Raw genomic sequence first — 23,475 nt, forward strand, 5'->3', positions numbered from 1 at the left:
CCTGTTTTACATTTCCGTCTGTTGTACTCCGTCACGCAGAGACGTTCACATGCGCAGATTACCGACACGAATGCTACTTTAATCGGTCATCATTGGTGGCGAATCTCAATGTAGTAAGGTATGAGGATGAGGTTCTGTGTCCTCTCTATCCTCCAACTACTCTGTTGTGGTTGTGTTCGGCTCTTTTACGCCCTGTTTGTTAAATTAGTAAAATGTTAATTAGCCAGCATGTCTTGTTTTCTTGTGCCTGTTATCACCAAATACGATGAAACATCATCAAATAAGACTCAACTGCAGAATAAGCTGTTTGGCACTGCCAGATGGATGTGGCATGCGTTTTTAACTACTCAAACCCACATGGTCAACTTGCGAATATATCTTATTTACCAATGTGGCACCATTTTAGAAGACATTAACAAGTTTTCTAGGTATAGGATTTATAGCCAAATTGAAGAAAACAGAAATATCCATAGAACCTCCTCAATATTTGGTTAAATGTCTCTGAACAGGTTGAAGAGAGAACACTCTTCCAATCAGAAATGGCATCCGACACATTGTGCAATGCACCAGCACCACTGGTACCATAATAGCCCCTCAGTATGATGTTGCCACCACCGTGCTTGGCAGCTGGTACAGCGATCCAAGCCTTAAAAGCCTCGCCTTCTGTGGTTTATATAACCATAGTCTTTGAGTGACTGTTTTTGTAGCTGATTGAACCTTAGTTTAAGAATTGTGCAATCACTTCTGTAAGAGCAGCGTCAGCGCTTATGATCCACTAATGTTTGTCTTTCTTTTGTGTTGTTTATTTTAGCGGTTGCGGCGGCTATCAACCAAGTACCGAACGGAGAAGATCTACCCCACCAACGTAGGAGAGAGGGAAGAAAATGTGAAGAAGAACCGATACAAAGATATACTGCCATGTAAGTTGTGGTTTACCCTCCAACAAAGCTCATAATGTACATTTTTTCTTCCTTTCTCATATATATATAAATTCATGCGTGTGTGTGTGTGTGGAAGATGTGGGCATTAGGCCATTAGAATAATGCTCGCAGTTTTCATCCGGCCGCAGTGCTTTCACAATCTAATCTCTCTGCAACCTTGTGTCCTGCAAGGGCTGCAGCTTTAAAATTTCGTGCATCTATCAGCTCAGCTTTAAAGGTCACCGCCTGACTAGACAAATCCACATTTCATCGGAGATAATATTAGCACCTAGACAAAAAAAAAAAGAAGGAGGTTAGAGATTAGTATGAGTGCAAACATTTCAAGGATGATGTGAAGATTTTACAAGAAAATCTATTCTTGTTTTTTTGTTCTGTGTACTGAATAAACGGTCATCTTTACAAGTCATGAGATGTTTTTGTTTGTTTCTGTACGTAACAACCTCAGGGAAGCTTATGTGACCCAACGTCTGTCCTACTTTTTCCTTAATATGTTTATCCTCTGTTACCCTCTCCTTTCTCCCCATCCATTCATTAAAGCTTTTAGAGAATGAGCTGATACGGCAAAGGAAGAACTGGTTCATCCATAACAGATGCAGACACGCACGCGAGCACACAGATGCTGCCGTACATAGCAATGAGGATGAGGTTTTTTTGTTTTTTTTTTCTCTGAAACCGAGCATAAAACCTCGTGGCCTCGTTTGACCGTTTTCACCTCCTGTCTTATTCTGTCATTGCTGTTGTGCTCACTATTAAAAATAAATAAATATATTAAACCACTTTTGTTTTCCTTCCCACAGTTGACCACACTAGAGTAAAGCTGACATTAAAAACAACCAATCAGGACACAGATTACATCAACGCAAACTTTATTAAGGTAAACCATCATGTAGATTTGCAGTGAGATTATGTCAACTAGTTTGGATCCAGACCACGATTTCTTTGATTTATTCTTCCACTGCATGTTTATTCAGGGTGTTGATGGCCCAAAAACCTACATCGCAACTCAGGGTCCGCTCCCAAACACGGTCATCGACTTCTGGAGGATGAACTGGGAGTACAATGTCGCTGTGAGTGTGATCCACCGTAGAAGAGAGTCGTTATTTAGGGGCTGGGAAGGTTATACAAACATGAACCAGAGTAAAAACAGGCATTTTACTCTATATTCCTGCTTTTAGAATTGTTTTTTTTTAAATATAAAAATCGTTATCATGAGTCAAAAATGATGTGTCTGAGCTAAAAGTATATTATTTTTCTCAAGAGAATCTGTTAAAAATAAAACAAAAAACAATTCCTCAACAGAATCATACATCATACGTATAGGACACGAATAATATTTGGGACGAAACCAAAGGATGAGAGGTTTTATAAATCACAAAATTTGTTCTAAAGAATCTGTTAAAAGTGTGAAATATTCCAGTCTAGTTGTGTCCACTTCTTATTTATTATTTTTTATTCATATCCATTTGAAATTCAGAGTTAATCCATCCAGGTATCTTCATTTTTGAACAAGAGACAATCAAATTAAGTCGAAAATCATTTATAAACCGACTTAAAGCTTTAGTTTAGCACGAACAGGAAGCCACAAATGTGTTACTTTGTGTGAAGGGTTATGGTCTCAGAGTTGACGCTGCATGAAGGTTCATGTAGGTCAAAACATATTCAAGAAATCGTATTTGAAAGCTTTTAAAAATGAGCGGGCAAAGCAGCAATATTGAATTTCAGTATTAGGGCCAACAAGGGGCACCATATTATTATTAACTATTTGAATGTTTCATAAAATAAAACAGCTGCAAATCTAAATGACGATCTGTATTTGTATTTCTGTGTATTTTTACTCATTTATATGTACATTTCCTCATGTATGTATTCTGTAAAGTTGTAGCAACCTCCTAAACCGTGTTTGGGAAATGTATGGTTAAAATAATTCAGGACTACAGGCATCAGGAAATGTGTTGGAAACTGTTTCCTCGTATTAAAACCTGCACAAACACGGCGTGCTCAGATAGTATTAAGGCTCTCTTACCAAACATGCAGTTTTCAGCTTTGTGCATGTATTGATTTGTATTAATTCCTCCTGTCTGTGTCTCTGCAGGTTATTGTAATGGCTTGCCGAGAATTTGAGATGGGAAGGGTAAGGCTGTGACTCGTGTCAATTCAGGCAAAGTGTTTGCACAGATATCTGTGTTTTTATTGCCTCCATCAACGCTGCAGCACGCCGTCTCTGCACAACCTTCAACAAAATCTCAAAGAACATTTTTTTTCCCCTCCAAGGTTTCATTCTTTAGCATTACTGTTGAAGTTTGTTTATCCTTGAAGATTTTCAGATTTTCTAGCGTTTCTTTGTGGATGTTCTCGTCTCTCCTGCATGTGATGGAATGTCTTTATACAAAAGATAAAAAGCTTTTTAAAAAGCCTTGAATAAATTTCAATTGATCCACATTTGAGTTGAAATAAGTTACTTGCATTTCCTCATGTGTATTCGTGCTACACTATTCCGCTCATATCTGATAAGAAGGTATTTAAATAAGCAGCTTATGGTCGTGGGAGAAAGATTAAATCAACTTTGTGTATTTGATTGTGTTTCTTTAGATTGATGTGAGAAAACTTTCTAATCTGTTCAAGCACAGCGTCTGCATATTTAGAAGCTTTTATGCATGATTAGTTAAAGGGGAGGCAGTGTCATAGCAAGAAAACTTCAAATTAGAGAAAAGAAGAAAACCATTTCAAGAGGATAGTTGAAAGATTTCTCTTTGCTTTTCAGTTCTATTAAAAAAATTAAATAAAGTCAAGAATCTGAACAGTTGCGCGACTATATAAAATCTGAATTTAATATTTGTATAAGAGAAAATGAAGGCAAACAAAAAAAAACACTGATAGATATATAAATGAATCACAAGTCTTGTTTGTAGTTTTCCCCCTCACCAAACATCCTTCAACAGTTGAGAGTCCGTTCTTGTCAAAATAGAGTTTTCTGTCTTTTTCTGCTTTATTTCTCTCTGCCTTTGTTCTGCGTGTCGCTTCGATTGTGTACTTCAGACTACAAAGGTTTGTGTGCGCAGGAAGCAGCGGCATCTCCCTTTGTGGTAACGGCTTCTCTGTTCTGCTTTAGAAAAAATGCGAGCGGTATTTTCCATCACGAGACGAGGAGCCCTTGAGTTTCGGCCCTTTCAGAATCTCCTGTGTAAGTCGAGAAACGTGCGATATTGCGATGAAATAAAGAGAATCACTCATCTCCCACATTGTGTTATGATGTGTGGCTTCGGTCAGGGATTATTAAAATGTTTTTTATCTTTTTTTTTAAGGAATCAGAGCAGCAAAGAACAGACTACTTTATCAGGACTTTGACGGTGCAGTATAATAACGTAAGTAGTAAAAGAATTAACGATCAAAATTTTTTGTGTTTTGTAGTTGTTCATAATTATGAAATTAAAGGAAAAAGCATTAGCTTTATGTTTGTTAAATAAAGCTGGAAAATGTTGTTTGCTTTTCTATTGAGCCTCTTTAACTCTAACACCCCTAAATGAAATTCAGTGTAATCAGTTGCCTTAAATGCAGCAGTAAATAGTCAATCTGTGTTGCATAATCTCAGTAGACACTCAGCGGTTCTGTGAAGGCCTCAGAGGTTGTGTGTGTTGTGGAAAGCTAACACTGCATCAACCCATGCACACACTTTCTATGATGAAGCATAGTGGCGACTGCATGATGCGGGTGCATCTTTTAAGCAGGAAGTGGTCAGAGTAAATGTAAAGGTGGGTGGAGCTACATACAGGGCAGTCATGAGAAAGCACTCCTGCTAAAGACTTGAAACAGGCGGAGGTTGATTTTTAGTAACTTGAACCACAAAAAAAAAAACACAACTTAAACTGAGAAACACAAGATTCAGAACATTTTTATGTTGTCTGTCTATTCTTGGAAAAAAGAAACAAAAACATAGTTTTATAAAACATTTGGGATGTTTAGTTTATTGCTAGGTGGCTCAAAATAATATGTTTCACCGCCCAGTTAAATACAACAACAACAACAAAAAAATCCAATTTCTGTTCCCCAATAATGCGTTCACATTTTGGTCTTCATGGCAAAATGCTTAGAGGGCAATAATTTCGAGCCGAGCGAACAGAATCCCAGTCCGACTTCAAGCCTAAAACCAGCTGAGAAAATTGACATTCACAGATGCCCACCATCCACTATTAACTGAGCTACTTAGCAAAGAAGCTGCAACAATTTCAGTTTCCAGATGTGCAAAGCTGGCAGAGATATACCCTGAAAGACTTGCAGCTGTTGCAGCAAAATGCGGTTTTACAAAGTGTTGGCTTAGGGGGCCTGAAAACCCATTGCACTATTCAGATTTTTAGTAGTTTTTTGTTGTTGTTGTAAAACAAGACAGAAAACCAAATTCTGCTCTGCTTTGTTTCAGTTTATTGCATACCTCCAGTAAAAGAATAATAAAAGAAATGTTCAAAATGTGGTCTTGCAGGAAACACGGCGGATATCTCAGTTCCATTATATCAACTGGCCTGATCACGACGTCCCATCGTCGTTTGACTCCATATTGGATATGATCGGACTAATGAGGGAATACCAGGAGAACGATGACGTTTCTATTTGTGTTCACTGCAGGTAAGCTCACGCAAAAATAGCAAAATATGTGATTATTATGACACACATCACTATAGCTCTTACTATTGTACTGATCAAAATAACAGCAATTATTAAGAACCCATAATTATTAAAGAGATTACATTAAAAGAATGAGCGTTCCAAGTTCACTGCTGCACATGTGTTTACTCATAAGCGCACAGGCTTGCCTCCGTGTGTGTGTAATAAGCTGTAATGAGCAGCCTGGGGACGTTTCCGGGTTCCTGTGTCACACAGCAGGACTCAAAGCTGTGTTTCTGTTTCTGTGAAGATGCTTTGTGTGGGCTGATGTGGAGACAGCCGGCTCTTTCGAGTCACAGCAAGCTGTTTGACAGCATGAGATCAGGTTTTATGATTTTATACATAAGCAGCGATTAGCCTCTATAGCTTCTGTCGCCTTCCTGTCTGCAGAAGGTGTTGCTCTGCTGTTAAACATACATTTTTAGTGTATATTGCCTGGCAACTAATAGAAAATAGAGCTAGCATTTGGAGAGTTTTCATCTTAGCTGTGGGATTAAAACTCTCGTGTGCGAGTGCGTTCTTTGATGGGATCTGTTTGTGTGTGCAGTGCAGGTTGTGGGAGGACGGGGGCTATTTGTGCCATTGACTACACGTGGAATCTCCTCAAAGCTGGGGTATGCAACAAACACGAACCTTTGATACCTTATTGCAACACACCCATCTTTACGTATTCTTCACATCAATCTTAAAATCCAATGCCCGGTCCGATCGGTCCTCATTTTTATACCTTATTGTGTCTTTCTAGAAAATTCCAGAGGACTTTAACGTTTTCCGGTTAATCCAAGAGATGAGGACACAGCGGCATTCTGCTGTTCAAACAAAGGTTTGTTCTTACTTCTTTTCTAACAACATGCAAAATACGGTAGATTCCTTTTTTTCTAGCCTTAGGGAGGCATGATATCACTTCTGATGTCACAACATGTGATGAAGTGGTCAGTAAAGATATTACAGATTATTTAAAATGATCATGAGATTATTATTTTAAATGATCTGCAATATTGGTGGTTCGTGACTTTGCTGTAGTTGCCTTTCTGTTATCTGCTGAGGTTGGACTAACACTTTGAATAAAAAAACCTGCGTCTTACGTATTTTGTGCATCCTTCTCTCACTGCTACCTTCACCACCGAAGTGTAGTTGGAGTACAATGTGCTTAATATGCATTTGCTGAATGAAAAACATCACAATATTTTCCTTTTTGTTTAATTCTTTTTTCTTTTTTTTCTTTTTTTTACTGAAGTAGACGAAGAGCAGATTCATCTCTTTTGTTTTTCGTTTTAGTTTCCGACTGGTTCATTAGCTCAAAACTGGCTAATCCTGGTCACTTTTTTCCTTATGCAGATCATCAGTACTTAGGAAAAATGCCTTTATTATGATTTTATTATTATAACATTATTGATTGGTATAAAGCAAGTTGGACCCAGTTGCATCGATTTCTTTCATTTTAAGGCAGACTGGATTTGTTTCAATCTGCTGTGGTCTTCTTCCCTGATTCTTGTCTAACTTTTCCTCTAGGCTGTTTGAATGATATTCTTGTTATGCCAGTATTTTGAAATTCGTTTCTTGTAAATTTTCATACGGTGCAGATGGGACTTTCTTTTTTTTTTCTAACATGCTTTAGATTTATGGTCCCTTACTAAGAGAAACATTCAAGATGAATGAGTTTTTTAATTTATACAGAGTCACTGAATCTTTCAGTTGTATCATCAACATTTCATTTTCCTCAGATTTTAGTCGTCTACTTTTCCTCCCTCACTTTGCCTTTATCTCTCTCCTTCTAGGAGCAGTATGAGTTGGTTCACAGAGCGATCGCTCAGCTTTTTGAGAAACAACTGCAGCTTTTGGAGAGCCCCACCAGCACGCAGATACATGATGGCATGGTACGACACGCTCACATTGCACTGATTTCGTCTGGTGTTTGAGAGACAGGATGTGGCTGAGTAACACTTGGAGTAGGAAGAAGCCAAATAATTAGTCACGGGGGGATAGAGGGAAGGAGAAATGGAGGAGAGTCTGCCATCTAAAAACTCAGAAGATCAGGAGGGATTGTGCCTGAAGGAAAAATATCTTTTCGTTCAGGCTAATGCCAGACAGCTCCTCTGTTGGAAAACAAAAACTTTTGTTCTGTCTGCCACCACCGACCTCATTGAGACTTTTTTATGCTGTCTTCCCTCATCCCGAAAACATGGATACAAACCGATAGAGTCAAAAAGTTCTTAACACTTCTCTCAAATTCACAAAATTGAGATGAGTAAAACTGGGTGATTTAACTGTAACTCCACACAATCTTCCTATAAATCAGCTTCCTTACCGAAAACCTATGATGCCCCCACCACCGGGTTTTACAATGTCAACTTTGTGCTCTTCCTAGTTTTCTGCAAAACTAAGCTGTTTGCACAAAGAAAAGTTTCATTTTTGTCCGTCTGACTGGAAAAACTTCTTGTACATGCTGGTTTCTGGTAAGCCAACATGTGGATAACAAATAAATTTTGTTTTATTTATGGATAACAGAATAAAATGGACTGACTGCACCTCAAATTTTTCAGATTGTTACTTGTTGACAATTTAATCATGTAAAATTTTTTTGTCTTCCACTTTACAATCAATGTTCCCTCTAAGCTGCACGCCTGTGCAATCGTGCACTATTCTCAGCGCACAAGAAAATCTATGTAGCGCATAAAATAAGATTAGGTAAGATTTGGTAAGATTACCACATGATTTCAATGCTACCACAACTTGCTCAGAGTCTTCACAGTTATCTCTTCAACGACTGTTTTTGATGCGTTTCTGCTTCTGTACAAACAATAGGAAGATTGTAGTGTCTAAAAACCACAGATGATGAGAGTTCTGGCAGAAAACCAGATGACTTCCTGTTCAGGAAGCTCTGATATTGATGCACTTTGACTCTTAAACGAGACACCAGTCCATTGGGAAAGAGTAACCAATCTTTCAGTCTTTAAAAATACAGAGTATCTGTTTTCCACCGTGTGTCTTGGACTCCAAAGTTGAACCAGAATCTTACTAAACATGAGATACTGTCTTACTTTATATAAAAAGAAAAAGGGGCTGGAAAACTATGACGTTGTATCACACGTTATTAAACAATGTGGCTGGGTACAGCTGATCAGGCCGTTTCCCTGCAGAGATCACATCCTGATGAGAGCGACACTCCCACATGCCTCCGCTACTTCTGAGCCACCAGATTTTAATTTACCTTCCCCGGATCTCACAGCGGCGTTCGGAAACATTCAGGCTTGATGTGTGGATGATTCCGAAACAATGGCTAACCCCGAGGGAGCCAACTCTAGACAAATGTAGCAAGATAGAAATAATTCTACACTAAACAGAAACAGTCCTTATTCCCTTGAAAACATCACATTAAGGTTCTTTTCACATGAAAACTATCATCGATGTTCTAATAAAACATACCCATTACACATTAATTTATGTCGTTTGATGCAATAAATAATAGGAGCAAAAAACAACTGAATAATTTCAGTAGTATTCTATTTCCTACAAGAATAGGATATGACAAAATAAGAATAAAATGTGACACTTTAATACATTTGTTGCATTTAAACTCTTATTACATTATATTTTTCGCTGCTGATTAAAACGACTATTACTTGTTTGGTAGTCCAAAAAGAAACTCCTGTCTCAGCCTACTGTTTATCAGAGAGATGATCTGACTCAGTTCCTTCACAGCCTGACTCAGGTCCAGTCAGCCATTGTTAGTGATTACTACACCCACATAAGGTTCTCCTCAAGGCAACAAGAACAATAAAGCCTACACGGTACGCGCATCCCACACTCGTTTCTGCGCTTGATGGTCTCCCACCAAACATCTTTGCATACGTGTCGTCTTAGTGAGCCGGTGCTTTGGAAGTTTGCTACCAAAGGCTCTAGTCTAAGAGTTTGTAAGAGTTTATGATCGCAGGCAAAATAAAATAAAAGCGATGCCTGAAAAAACGAGAAGAAGAAAGAAGAGTAATTTGGAGGAAGAAGGTATCGTTCAGAATAATTTTCTCTGTTCTGGAGCAGTTTTGCTGCAGTCACTTGTCACTTTTCTTCTTAGAACATGTTATGGGGAAGAAACAAAGATTAGAAAATAAACAAAGTTTAACCATAAACTTCCAATTTGAAAAAGATGCGAGTTTGTAAGGCGACTGTAGAAATACTATTAAAATTTGGAAAAGTGGACATTATCATCCTAATCATTTTAACAAAGTTTGAAGCTAAATCCCCAAATATTTAGGTTACCCAGTTAATGATATAACTTTTAATTTAGACCTTTAAACATTTTATAATGTGTTTTGGTTTTTGTTTCTTGCCTATTTTCCTTTCAGATTCTTCTAATAAACTTGATTTGTTTTCTGTTTTTTGACATTCTGCACATTTGAATACAACATTTTCTGTGGCAAACTTGAAACATAAAGTTAAATAGATGTAAACATCAATTTTGTTCTGAGAAATTCTGATTTACATTTCAAGAAACTTAACCCGTATACACTCGGATTTCCTTTAGTTATTTTCAGCCACATCGGGATATTCATCTGAAAGATCATTTACAATTCAACCAGGAATAATGGGAGCAAAACGTTAAGGATAAATCTATATTTTAGAAATAATGTCTAAGTTATAAGTATTTATTGGGAAAAGAAATAAAACCCTCATAAAAACAATCCTGTATAAAATTTTTTTGTCTGTGCAGAACAAAAGCAGTCCGGACAAAACAAGCATTCAGTCAGATGAGGGACGATGGGACACTCCGCCGCCTAAACCTCCTCGCATTCGCAGGTAATACTTCATTTTTCTGTTAATATTTTTCCAAACAAGCTAAACCAGGCGTGTCCAAAGTCGGTCCTCAAGGGCCGGCATCCTGCATGTTTTTGTTCTCTCCCTGGTTGTAGTAACAACCTTCTCAGCTTGTCAATGTTCTCCTAAGGCCTCTAATGAGCCATCATTGGATCCAGGTGCGTTAAACCAGGGAGAGAACAAAAACACACAGGATGGCGGCCCTCCAGGACCGACTTTGGACACCCCTGAGCTAAACTCAACCATTAAATAAACCCAAGTCACATTCATCCTCCACAGAGATGAATTAACAGGTTCATCCCCGGGTTGATGAGTAGGTGGAACGCTGTTGAACATAGCAGAGGTGGTGTTATGTTGGGAGAAAAAAAATGTATTACAATACTGTACGTTTTTGTCAGTGACGAATACATAACCTGACGAAAGAGGAGCAGTTCCTGGCTCCTGTGCTCTGAATCAGCCCACAGATGCAGCCAGCCTTTGGTTTTTGAGTAAGCTTTTGTTTGGCTGGTTATGGCTACCAGAGGCAAAGTTGTATCTATAAATCATGCTGCAATACTGTGCAATTCTACATAACGTTGGATATAACGCGACCCAAGGCGAGTTAAAATTTTCATCTTTCTCTGTAAACAAAAAGTCTTTAAAGCACATCCAGACGCTTTGTTTCAGACACTAACTCTTTGATATGTTTTATATATAAATACATAGTTATCCTCTTTTTTATATATATAAATATATTATTTCTCTTTGTTTCTTTTTCATCTTATTTTTTGCTCATTTCTTCCCCCTCTCTCCTTCCTTCACTTGACATTTTTCTACTTCAGCTGTGCAGTATGTGTCCATCAGGGGTTCTGCTCCACTACAGTCTATCCACAGAATGCATTAGTCTCCCCCCCTTTACTTGCAGCCATATATATATAACAGTTGACAACTTTTTTAACAAGGTTGAAGGATGCCTAAAAGTTGCCTCTGTACTAAACCTTTAATGTCTGAGAGGATGTCTTCTTGCCAGGAGGCAGTATATCATTTCATTTCTTGTTACATAAAGTTTTGACAAGAAATGTTTGCTTTAGCACCATATTGGGTGGTGGTTGTTTCTCTGCTTGATCATTTATGGCATTTAGGGAATTCATTGTTTGAACATTCAGCTGCAGCAAAACAGCCTAGTTATTGTTGAAGATGTTGTCTTAGCTTTAAGCTCACCGACTGAATTTAAAGTCTTGCCATCATAAAAGTCTAACAGACTTTTATTTCTGTTAGTTTCAGGTCGGCAGATTACGGTGGTTTAATTAATTTCCATGTCCAAAGTTGAAAAATGTTTAAAAATGATTGAAATAAATTAGAGGAATTGTACAGAACTAGTTTTTGCTGGCGATTCGTCCAGCAAAAAGTTAATTCTAGGACAAACATTGTCACAAATCAGAAGCTTGATCTAGACATAAAGTACTTCCCAGAGACATAAAACTTTGTGATTCTCTGGTGAGAGACCACTTTAGACAAAAATTTTAATTAAAATAATTGAATTTTTTGACAAAGAAAATGGATAAATGGAAAATTCTGGCATCATACAGGTAGACGTAATTATTTGCACTCTATTTCTGACCAGTGTTATCATTAGATCTCCCATTTCTCCTCGCAACTGTTGCTTTGTAAAAATCAGTGAAGGGAAGCAGCTAAAAGTCACAACATGTTAGCCATGTTCATTGTCTCCCTGACCCCTCAGATTCTAATGCAAGTTTGCATTCTTCCAACCTAAAAAGTAACGTCTGGCTAATATTAATGTTGGTAATTAAAAGTCAGAATATAAATGTTTTGTAGCCTGTCATTCATGTGGCTCAGACACTGACAAAAAAAAAATTAAGGCAGAAGAGCAACTGCCCATTATGAGTAAACATGTTCAGTTTAGTTTAAAAACATCAATGGATATTAGCAGATGTTTTTGTACAGAGTACACATTAGAAAGTAAAAGTCACTGTAAAGGCCCATATTTTGTTTTTGGAGAAATTTCACATTCACAAGCATTTGTCTGAGTGCTGTTTCTTTTGTCAGGAAAATATTTTCCTGTTACCACCAACCATTTTTTCTGAGGTAAACAAAATCAACCAAAGTTCTAGTTTCATAAATAGGACAGCATCCGATCTACTTTTTATTGCTTTCTCTTATCACATTCAGACTCTTCTACTGTTACTTTCCTTAATTTTTTTTTTTTTAACTAACTGGTTTGATGGGAAACATTTTCCAGAGCTTCTAATTTTAGGATGTAGCTGTAAGTGAGCTGTTTACTGAAGAGTTTCTTTCCTGTTATTAAAACACACAAATTTCAAGTTTGAGACGCAGCCAAGAGAGCAAGATTTCCTGGAAGTGGGACAGAAGAGGGTATTCTGGGCGTCTCTTATGCCTCTTGTCCTCTGACGTCTCAGTATCTCTCCTCTGTCTCTCAAGACGTAATGTGAAGAACTTATTCAAGCCTAATCGGCTGATGGTACGAGCTATTTTTATCCAGATAAGCCACGTTCTGCCAGCCGCACTCCCACTGGGTCACTTTGGTGAGTGTGTGTGTTTAACGGAGATTATAGTTGTGTGTGTGTAAGAGATGGAGGGAGATACAGCAGGAAGTGTAAAGGAGTGGAGTCATGGCTTTGTCATGTGCTTATTTACACACACTCGGCTTTTAGTCCTCAATAGCTCTTGAGTTCTCACTCAGGGAATCTCAAATATTGAAAGAAAGAGTCGTACTTGTCCGGCTGTAGAGAGTGAGGGAGCGACCTAAATATCTGTGGCCTGCACGTACGGTTTGCCACTTTTTCTTGGTTGTCGGTGTGAATCTATTGAAATGCAACGGGGGACAATCAGACGTCTTTCTAAGCTTCCCGTCTACGAAAGCGAGCAGCAGAAACCGTGCCGCTGTTTAAAACGCAACACCCTCTCTAAGGAGAACTTAGCAGAGGAGCTGGATAGAGTAACATGAAGGAGTTGCTTAACAGATGCCTTTGTTAATCTTATTATGAAGTGTTTGAATCGTCCCTCGCTACTTCACATTTCGTTTCTAAGCAGCCAAACCTTTTTCCTAACCTTTTAAGCTGATCTTCTCAGTGGTTCTCTGAGGTTTCTGAATCTCTCTCAGAGTTTTTCTTTGGACTTTAACCACTTGTCTTCTAATGAGAAAAGCGAGTACTGCTTCAGACTGTCGAGGTGAAGGAAGAGCTACGCCAAAAAATAAACTAATTCATGATTTACCAATATAGTATTCCAAACCTCACCTAAGATCATGAGATATGGATTATGATTAAAAAAATCAAACACTGAAGACAAGAAGCTGATGGTTGTCCTTTCTTAATGATACGACATTAAGTTGGTTTTTTTTGGCAATTCCAATTCCATCGATTATTCCGACAATTAATCGATTGAAAAAAATTGGCACATTCTGCAGACTTTTCATTTAAGCACTTAAGTCGTTTTCAGACAATATTAGAAAGACGGCAAACCATTCGAATTAATTCCTTTTTGAAATAAGGAAAGAAACATTTTATTGCCTAAAAGGCAGCAACATAACATTACCTTATTGACTTAACATTCAATAAACTTCAAAAATACAAAATATTATTTGTACAGTTTTTGCTTAATTAGTGCTTTGAGTATGTTTAGATTTTTTTTTTTGGGCAAATGGCGTCTTAGCAATAGATCAATTACTTGAGTTAGTTGGCGATTATTTCAATAAAGGGTTCATTATGATTAATTCGATAAATCGAATTGTGTCAGTGTGTTAAACCACTTGTGTCTTGTGCAGGTTTTCGTGTTGGTGCCGCTCGTTTCTAGAGAACAGAATGATTTCTGTCCCCTAGAAATCATTCAGGTTTCACATTTAATCTTATGTAGTTTTATACAGATAATCCAAATCCCTATAGAAGCAGTCGGTGTCGGCGGAAGTCGTCATTGTTATTGTTAAATATAATTTTGGCCTCTCGAGGCAACAAATATGATAAAAATTAGATATTCTGTTGGGTGTTTTATTTTCTTTATTAAAGAAAATAAAAGGATAACGTTTAGCCTAATGTTCTCCAGTTTCCAATAGGCGACTTTTGGGATTCAGCAGGACATTATTACGGTTTGAAAAGCTCTGCACCTCAAAAACAGAACTTAGTAACTCGACGTTCTACTGTTACAGTATTTATAAAGGAAAGCAAACATCTTGTGGGCTTACTTTCTTCAACGTTTAACAGCTTCGGCGTGCCTCAGCCGAGTGTAACGCAGAGACAAATAAACAATGAAAAGCTCAGCAGTTCGCAGCCTCTTTCAAAGAATAAGCCAGTGACAGCTGTACTCCAGAACTTAGGCTTAATGACAAAGGCTTTTATGGCTCGACTGCCGCACAGAAGGAAAGGAAATCCCCTTGTGCTTCTAGCCTGTCTGACTTTCTTTCTGTCTGTCTGCCTTTGATCCACGCAGCATCATGTGCAGTCACTCCTGCCTCAGCTCTAGCCTCAGTCATGTGCTCTTGAATTAGCACACCACCATATCCTTTCGCTGTTTCTCCGCATCGCTGCCGTTGCATGCGCACCAGCATGTAAACGCCCGTTTTGGGGGAGTGGAATGATGCCTTGGTGTGTAACTTTGTATCCTGTGTGTGATTCACACTTATATGCAGCTGAATTTGTGCAACACTTAAAGCTCTGCAAGACTACTTGCTCATTTTAGAGATTTCCTTTTTTCCTTTTTTTTTTTTTTTGCTGGAAATTTACAATCCCTGAATCTAAAGTTTGTTAAAGAGAAATAAATCAGATTCTAAGGATGTTTTTTGGTTTGCTCAGATACTATTTTAACTGTAAATCCACAAAATATGGGCTAAAACTTTCTGAGAGTCGAACCCTGAAATCTGGGAATATGTCATTTGTCTCAGCAGAGCAACTCTGGACTGTACTGCCAGACGCTTTAAAAGCCTGCCCTCTAGTGGTGATATCACATCCGAGGAATATTATTTTCCCATTAAACAGTATGCGAAACAAGTGGAATGACAGTTAAATTGACCAACTTTGTCTTTTTACTCTCTCTTTACATCAGAAACTAATCATTTACTTCCTCTGTGGTTTGGTGTAGTTCGCAGGTGGAAGGTGACGTTAAGGAGGAGATTCTCCAGCCCCCCGAGGCTCACCCCGTCCCCCCGATTCTCACCCCGTCTCCCCCGTCTGCTTTCCCCACCGTCACCAACGTACGGCAGGACAACGACCGCTACCATCCCAAACCCGTCATACATGTCCTGGATACCACACAGCGCAGCCTGAAAGAGGTAAACTGAAATATATTTGTGTTATTTAGTCATTCATGAAAGATAGTAGAGTGCACAGCATTACAGTAAAGTTAATTTCAAAAGTTATGAAGCCTGGTTGTGTTGTTCCTTTAGGTAATTTTATGCCAATTGAACATTAAGTTTGTTTGTAGAAGCTTTGTTGTGAATCCAAAATGAAATTATATGTGACTGAGGCTTTATTTACATAAAGATCTTTGACTAAAAAGTGATTTAAGAAAATGAACAAATTCCCTCAAGGTCTGATTCTCATCTCTTCTCCCACAAAGCAATAACAAACTCTACTGTGGCTCAGCTTAAACAAGGAAATGAGGGGACTACCATGTGTAGATCTCATAAATGTGGTTGGAAAACACCAGAGGCAGAAAACGACAACAGCAACAAAAACAACGACAATAGACTACATGCTAAACTATTACCATTTATTAAAATATTTGTGCTGTAGGAATATGTCACAGGAAAGTTTTGTATTTGTCCTTTAAAGTTGTCTGTAAAAGTCCCCATGAACCATATTCGGGTTTTTTTACACTTACAAAACTCAATTTTATTTGCATATCACCAGATTAACTGAATGACCAATCAACAAAATAATACCTGAATGAGATGCAGTCATGAATACAAGCAAAGCTGCTTAGGTTTTGCTCTCGTAATTGTTTGACTGATTGTCTTTAAGTCCGACTGACATTAAGTTGTTACTGTTTCACAGCTTACTAGGTGCTTTTAAACCAATGCTGACTGATTTGTACTTGTCTTTACTATTAGCTTTTATTTATAGTTTTTTTAATGGTACAAAATGAGAAAAGGCTCTTATAAAACTGACTTCCTAGAAAAGAAGCAACAAGTTCCAGAATTAGTTACGTGTGCTGAAACATTTGCTTTATTTATAACATTTATCAGGTTAAATCTAGGATTATTTCATCCCATATGATATAAGGAAATCAAAGATTGCTTTGTTGGATGTTTTTTTCTTTCCGGAATGGAGATCACGTCTCGTTTCTTGCTGATTACAGAACGAAGAAGCGAATAAGCAGCAGAACCAGTCCGAATCCAGTCTCCACAAACCTGCCAGCCAATCAAAGCCCAGAGATCTGAATGTACAAAGCCAGAATCAGCAGACCCAGGTCTCACACCTGGATCTCAACGACAACTACAACAACAAATCTTCGTCAAAGTCGACAAAGTCTGAATTGGGCCCGAGCCAGACTCCGACTCCCTCCTCGCCCCTGTCGCCGGTCGTCGAATGCTGCGGCGCCCCTCGGATCGAGAGGAAGCTCAGCATAGAGATCAAGAAGGTGCCGCTGCAGGAAGGACCTCGCAGCTTCGACACCTCCTCCTCCACAGGAGCCAACAATTCGACTAACAGTGGCTCCACGCTGCAAAGGGCCCACGCCTTCAAAGCCCGGTCCGGTCAAACCCTGCTGACGTCCAGCTCTTCTCTGTCGGAGGACTCCGGGACGGAGGGGGGGTCGGGCGGATGCGGAGAGAGCCACTCGGATGAGGGTGTCCTAACCAGACCGAACCACCTTCCCGTGACGAGTGACGGCAAGAAGAAGACGCAAGACGCGAAACCCGGCCACACGACATGGACGCACTCCTGCAACAGCCCCGAAAAACCGTTTCCCAAGACCTCCTCCTCCTCTTCTTCCTCGGACAGAGCCGCTCCTTCCTCCTCTTCCTCGTCCCACATATCCTCCTCCTCATCGTCGTCGTCCTCCTCCACTCCTGTCAGGACTGCCCTGAGTTTCACCAACCCCCTGCACTCCGATAACTCTGAAGAGGAGGGGAACGAGGAGATGTCCGAGCTGAAGGAGAGTTATCATAAAAACGTCTCCACGGCGACAGGCACCGTGACCACCTCGCCTCACCTGGAAACCCAGCAGTCCATCAGAAAGGTGCTGCCCATGTCCATCGCGGGACAGACCATCCCATCACCCTCTGCAAGCCCAGCAAGTATGTCGAGCTGTTTTCACTTTCTAATTCCTCTCCTAATTCAATATGTTACCTCTTAACACCCTTTTGCTAATCCACTGACACACTTTTTCACTTTTCACATTAAATAATTTAAATGTATTTTGTTATGATTTTGCGTCATAGACCAACTCAAGTCGTTGCATAATTATTAAGCCTGTCACAATAAATAAGCAATAAATCAATTAATCACACAATGAATTAAAATGAGCATGATCATTTCCATTTGGACCGCAGTCGTTAATATTGTTGAAAAGCCGCCATTTTGATAAACACCCTGTAGTTAGTTTGCATTACTTGCCACTTTGGCTGTTTTCCCTTATCCGGCGTGGAGCCACTGTTAGTCTAAAGTGAACAATTATTAAGTTAAGTGTTGTTTAGATATTATTACTTTTTTTTTTATCTTTGAGTGCGTGTACTTGCATTAATATGCCATTGGTTGAAAATGGTCTCAAAATAGCAATGCTATCATTTATCACAATAATTTCTGGGATAATTTATCGTCCAGCAAAATTTGTTATTGTGACGGGAATAATAATAATTGAGTTGAAGGAAAATGTCACAACTGAAAATATGGAGTGAATTTCTCATTGATATTACAGCTGCTAGTTTATGTATATATATACCGGTACTTATTTATTTATTTATTGTTGAAAAGGATTGTTATTTGTTGTAGATCTTAAACTTCTCTATTAATTGAACAGCATCTATTTTTTAAAATTCCTTTAGGCATGCTTAAATAAATTTTTTCGCAAATATAAGAACAGGATTCGGGTCACCTTCTTTCACAATGCCTGCTAAATTTAGCCAAGTTTAAGAAATTAAGTACAAGTGATTTGGGTGCAGCATTGTCTTTTCAGTAAAAGCATCTGGAGTTATACTTATTATTAAAGCTTTGGTAGGTATTGGTATTAAAATACCAATACTTTATGTTGTACTTAACATTTTCCATTGCAAGAAAATTGACAATAGTAAATTTACCTTGATTAAAAATCTTAAGTTTAATAAACAAATTTATATCATTCTTTAGTCTTTATGTATTAAGTGTTATAAAATTGAGTGCTTTTCCTTCCACTTTGCAATTATGCACTACTGTGTGTTGGTCTGTCTCCTAAGTTTCTCTCAAGTTTTGTGCGTTAGTTGCTTCAAAATGTGGGAAAATTCAAGGATCTTTTTTTTTTTTTTGCAAGACACTGTAAATGTCAACAAATTCTCTTAACTTAGTTAAAGGAAAAAAAAAAACTCAGAAGACACGAGGGAAGCTTACAAGTAGAAGTAGCGGGAACAATGTGCAGCACTATTACTCCATGTGTCTTGCTTAAAAGCATGACTTCTCACTAATTGGTTTGGTTTGCAAGGAATGCTGCAAACATTTGCAGCCAAAACATCTGTCCAGACTCCCTCCTCTTTCCGCCCCTCCTGTCTGTGTTTGTCCAAGCGATCGGTTTGGGAATGAGAGAAATCCTGTGGTTGTGTGTGAACTTGAGTGCACGTCGGACGGCTAAGGATCAACACTGCATGATACTGATTGGTGCCACATTTGCGCACGGCGGGGCTGAACAGAGCAGTGTCACCCTGTTGGCTTGTTTTGTCCTCTGCTGCCATGACTACAGGATGTGGGTTTAGTCAATTGGTGGTTTAAAGGCTGAAATTCCTCCTGATCTTTTATTGATTCTCTCTCCTTTTTTTTTCTACTTTTAAGATTCTGGTTTATGGTGGTGGAGATGTTTGTTCTCGCTGTTGTAACGAGGGCTAATAAGGTTGAGCGTCTTGGCCTGCTTCGCTTTCTGGCACTCTTTTCAGCAGTGGCGGTTTTATTTACCACTAGCTAACGGCGGCTGTTTGATTGTTGCAATGATCTAATGGCTGCTTGTTAACGAGGCGCGCTGAGCAAACTGCTGCATCGTGGTGGTTGGATGAACTTTATTATTGACTTCATAACTAACAATAGAAGTTACGTCAAATGGAGATGCGCTAATCAGGGTTGGCACTAATAAGAAACTTGAAGACGTGTGGCTGCATTTTAGTCGTCTGAAGGCTAAAATTATAAGCTTAGATGTCAGATTTTCTAAAGTTTATGTCTCAGCAAGAAAAAAAACATGACTTCAAATATTTTAATCTGAACAAGCATATTCAGTGTGACTTACTTGATTTACATATTTATTATTATGATTAAAAGGCACAAAAGACACTGTAATAGGAAATAATCATTTACATCAACCAGAAATTATTGTAAATACTAGTCCAGGTCCACTGGACATATGTCTTAGTGTTGATTAAACCCTTTAGCTTTTCAATTTGACCAATTTTAAGAACATTAATACAATTTCTTACTAGAAACCATCAACTTAATCATTTTTGTTCATTGAAAAATCCAGTGTAGGACCTAAATACAGCTGGAGCCTGCAGATTATAATCAATTAAATATAAGATTGTTTATGTACTGTACAACTATTGTTCTCGTTATTGATGTGGACACTTTTAAGCACGTTTACTTTTGGAGTGACATGCAAATGTTTAAGCCCTTGTAATGTCTGTGACAAAAACTAATAAAGAACTGAGCTGTGGTTTTCTATAATAAAGTAATTAAAGGCTCATTTTTACATGTAGTATCAAGTAGTGTCAGCAGAGCTACATCTTCTCCCTTAAATCAAAAATTGCTCTGGTCAAGAAAAATATATTGGCTCTCGCTGGCGGGTGAAACCTCGAACTCGTTCTTCATCAAAAACCCAGCTAGAGCAGCAGTAAATCTGCAGCCCAGCTATAAACGTGACGACTAATCCGGAACACACATCCATAAAATATTAATATGATAGACAGACAAATAAATTAAGATAATTTCAAACCCACACAGTGTGCAGGCATAAAACTTTTAAGATGTGAACAGCTTGTCACCCAGGCCTTAAAACCAGCCAAAGCAGTGATATTGATGGAGTTTTTCTTTTAGAAACTTAATATTGTGGAAGGTAAATCTCTACAGTGAAAGAAAACATACATAAATATTACTTTAGTACTCAATCTTTTGAATATTAAAATGTCACAATCCCTCTGGAATAATAAATGATATTGGAAACAAGAGCAGCGTTTTAAATCATAGCAAATTACTTTCTCTTCTCTTTCTCTTCTCGGCCAATTGTTAACTTTCCCTCTCGTTTGCCCTCTGACCTCTTAACCCAGACTGCTGGGACACTGACGACTCTCCTCCCCCTCTCCCTGAGAGAACCCCCGAGTCCTTCATACTGGCCACAGGTGCGTTTGTGTTGGTCACAGTCGTCAGGTGGGTAAATCTGCGGTGGCGCAGATTTACTGGGTTGCCTCCATGCTGTCGGCCATCTTTTCCCGAGCTGGATGGACCTGTGAGGCTGAAATACAAAAGAGATGAGCTGTGCTTAGCAAAGACCCAAGTGGTTGGCTGACGCTTTTTGGGTTGTGATTAATCCGTGATTAATTTTAGCACTGTGTGTGAAAAGGTAATGATGTTTTCCTCATGTTTTGTGATGCTCTGCCATCCAAACGAATAAGTTGGAGAAGAAGTGGTGATGTCTTCGAGTCTTTACCGCTGTTGCAACACTAGAGGGCAGCATTGACCACAGGTCCAGTGAATTCACACAACAAATACTTTTTCTGGTTTTATCACATTAAGCCCACATTATGTGATGGACTAACAGAAAGTAGGGCATCATTGGGAAGTAGAAGGAAAGAGGTACACGGTCTCAAAGGTATGGTTTAGATTTGTAGTAAACGGTTTATATGCCCTCTGAAAGTTTGCAAAAGTATAGAATTACATTTTTTAATGTCTAGATGACATGGGGAAAAAAACAAAGTCATTTATTTTTTAGGTTTCTGGAGTTTTTTATTGTCTGAAAGAGAAAGATTAGTGTTTCTAGAGAATACACGGTTTTATACAGTAATTTTTGCTTAGTTGGCGTCAATTAATTTTGATTTCTGACACCTGCCGGTGTGTTACACTTGGATTACCAGACAGTTTTTCAAATTTGAGTTTGAAAAACATCTTCTTTTTTTTTTGTTTCACATTGCAAATGTGAAGGAACCCTGCTACAGCTGCTGGTGGTTTGGGGATTTTCCTAAGCTGCTCTGGAGACATCTGGATGTCTTATTTGAATTTTATTTAGGTGTATCATAGTAAAGGGGACACAACAGAAACGCATGCCACGTTTTTCAGATTGCAGATTTAAAAAAAGAAAACTGCCTTTTCTTTCCATCTTTCAATTATGCCTCGTTTTCTTTTGGTCTATCACAAAAAGAATTACGATAAATTATATTGACGAGGAACTGAAGTTGTGTGAACATCTTTTCAACGTGGGTTTCTATGACGGGACAGCAGATAAAGAAATTAAAACCCGAAACTCGCTTCGGAGGGAAGGTTTAGATTTTCCTCTTTATTTTTGGGGTTGGTAAAGTCTGATTCTGAAAGTAGCATGAGTGGAATGAGTGTGTGACGGTATGTTTCTCTTTTATCTTAACGTGTCCGTGGACAAAACGTTGAAACTGAACGATCGTCTTCCTCTCTCAGATCCTCTGGAAGTGAAAACATCAGCCTTAGCTGAATGGAGCTGCTCACAAACAGGTACAAAACACTTTGGCTGACCTCGATTCTCTCTTTCCTCAGTTGTTTTAGGTTCTTAGCCTCGGTGTACACAGGAAAGATCGTCTCCGTTTATCTTCTTCCAGACTTGTCCGAGTGCTCACAGAGGTGGGCGGAGGAGGAAATGGAAAGCTTTCATGAATTAGCCGCTGAGCGATAATCGTGACAAGAGTAGTCAGGGGCAGCTGTTAGAGAAAGAGTGTGAGTAAAGCAGATAAAGAAGAGGGAGAGATAAAACAACTCTGCAGAGAGGTGCAATAAAAATGAGTGCTGTGAGGATTGTTTAATGATTGTTAGTGCCAATTTACTGCTTCAGTGGTTCTGGTGCAGGTCTGCGGCTTCATCCAAAGGGAATTACTCTTCGAGTTGGAAGTGTTTTCACTGAGTGCAAATTTAATTTTAAGAAAATCAAGAGACTTCTTTTTATTTGGTCCCATCAAGACCCAAACCAGTACTGCAGGAAGGTATTTTCTTCCAACTGGAGATCACTTTGAAACAGCACAGTGCAAAACAAGTTTCATGAAGGTGCAGCAGCCAATACAGTCTCTCTTTCACTGTGAATGTCATTGTAAATGGTACAAAAACACAGTTGATTAGATTAACAAAAAATAAAGCCTGAGTAATAAAAGTTCTGCAAGTCAAGCACATGAAAGCAGGTTAGGACTTTGACTGCAGCTGACACACAGTACAGGAAGAAAAGGTTTTCTGTATAATCATGTAAAAAAAGAAAAGAAAAAAAGAAGGTATGGTTCCGACTCCAAGCAGTAACTGAGATCGGATAAAAACGTCTCCAGTCTGACTAATTTAATGTTTAAAAGCCAGACTTTAAATCTGCACTCGTTGTCTTTCATGGGATTTACCTCCTTATAGCAGCTTTGTTAAACTTTTTACAGAAGAACGTCTCAGAGAAGCATGAGGATCTTCACTGCAAATACTTGTAGTTTTATCCACATTTTAAGTATTTTGAAAAGTCTCAAGTGAAGCTCGTCAAAACATTTTCTGTCTGGTTTTTTTTTATGTCCAGATGTCTCTGATTGTTGTGAGGCATCGCCAGCGGTGTCTGCATCAGACGGCGGCACGGCAGGAGTTAGCCAAGTAGACCTGGGTGGGTAAGTGCGCCGTCAACCTTCATTAATATATTTTACGCACTGGTTACTTCAGTGGATTGCACAAATTATTCATATTCCTTTTCC

At 38.7% G+C, this 23,475-nt stretch overlaps 1 protein-coding gene across 5 annotated transcripts in view; it reads left to right on the plus strand.

Annotated features, from left to right (window-relative positions):
- Positions 1-23,475, plus strand: part of ptpn12 (protein tyrosine phosphatase non-receptor type 12) — a 44,065-nt gene that overhangs the window by 18,253 nt on the left and 2,337 nt on the right. Inside the window, exons 2-17 of one of the 5 annotated variants that reach the window (XM_028044253.1) lie at positions 812-920; positions 1,739-1,815; positions 1,913-2,008; positions 3,034-3,072; positions 4,051-4,122; positions 4,244-4,303; positions 5,416-5,558; positions 6,145-6,211; positions 6,343-6,420; positions 7,376-7,474; positions 10,306-10,391; positions 15,501-15,690; positions 16,719-17,658; positions 20,854-20,925; positions 22,211-22,264; positions 23,307-23,391. In XM_028044253.1, the coding sequence (XP_027900054.1) occupies positions 812-920; positions 1,739-1,815; positions 1,913-2,008; positions 3,034-3,072; positions 4,051-4,122; positions 4,244-4,303; positions 5,416-5,558; positions 6,145-6,211; positions 6,343-6,420; positions 7,376-7,474; positions 10,306-10,391; positions 15,501-15,690; positions 16,719-17,658; positions 20,854-20,925; positions 22,211-22,264; positions 23,307-23,391 (2,267 nt within the window). The remainder of the gene's footprint in view (positions 1-811; positions 921-1,738; positions 1,816-1,912; positions 2,009-3,033; positions 3,073-4,050; positions 4,123-4,243; positions 4,304-5,415; positions 5,559-6,144; positions 6,212-6,342; positions 6,421-7,375; positions 7,475-10,305; positions 10,392-15,500; positions 15,691-16,718; positions 17,659-20,853; positions 20,926-22,210; positions 22,265-23,306; positions 23,392-23,475) is intronic. The other 4 variants (XM_028044252.1, XM_028044254.1, XM_028044256.1 and 1 more) reach the window with 4 other exon arrangements.

This window comes from Xiphophorus couchianus, chromosome 17, assembly GCF_001444195.1.
Source record: "Xiphophorus couchianus chromosome 17, X_couchianus-1.0, whole genome shotgun sequence".
NCBI lineage: Eukaryota > Metazoa > Chordata > Actinopteri > Cyprinodontiformes > Poeciliidae > Xiphophorus > Xiphophorus couchianus.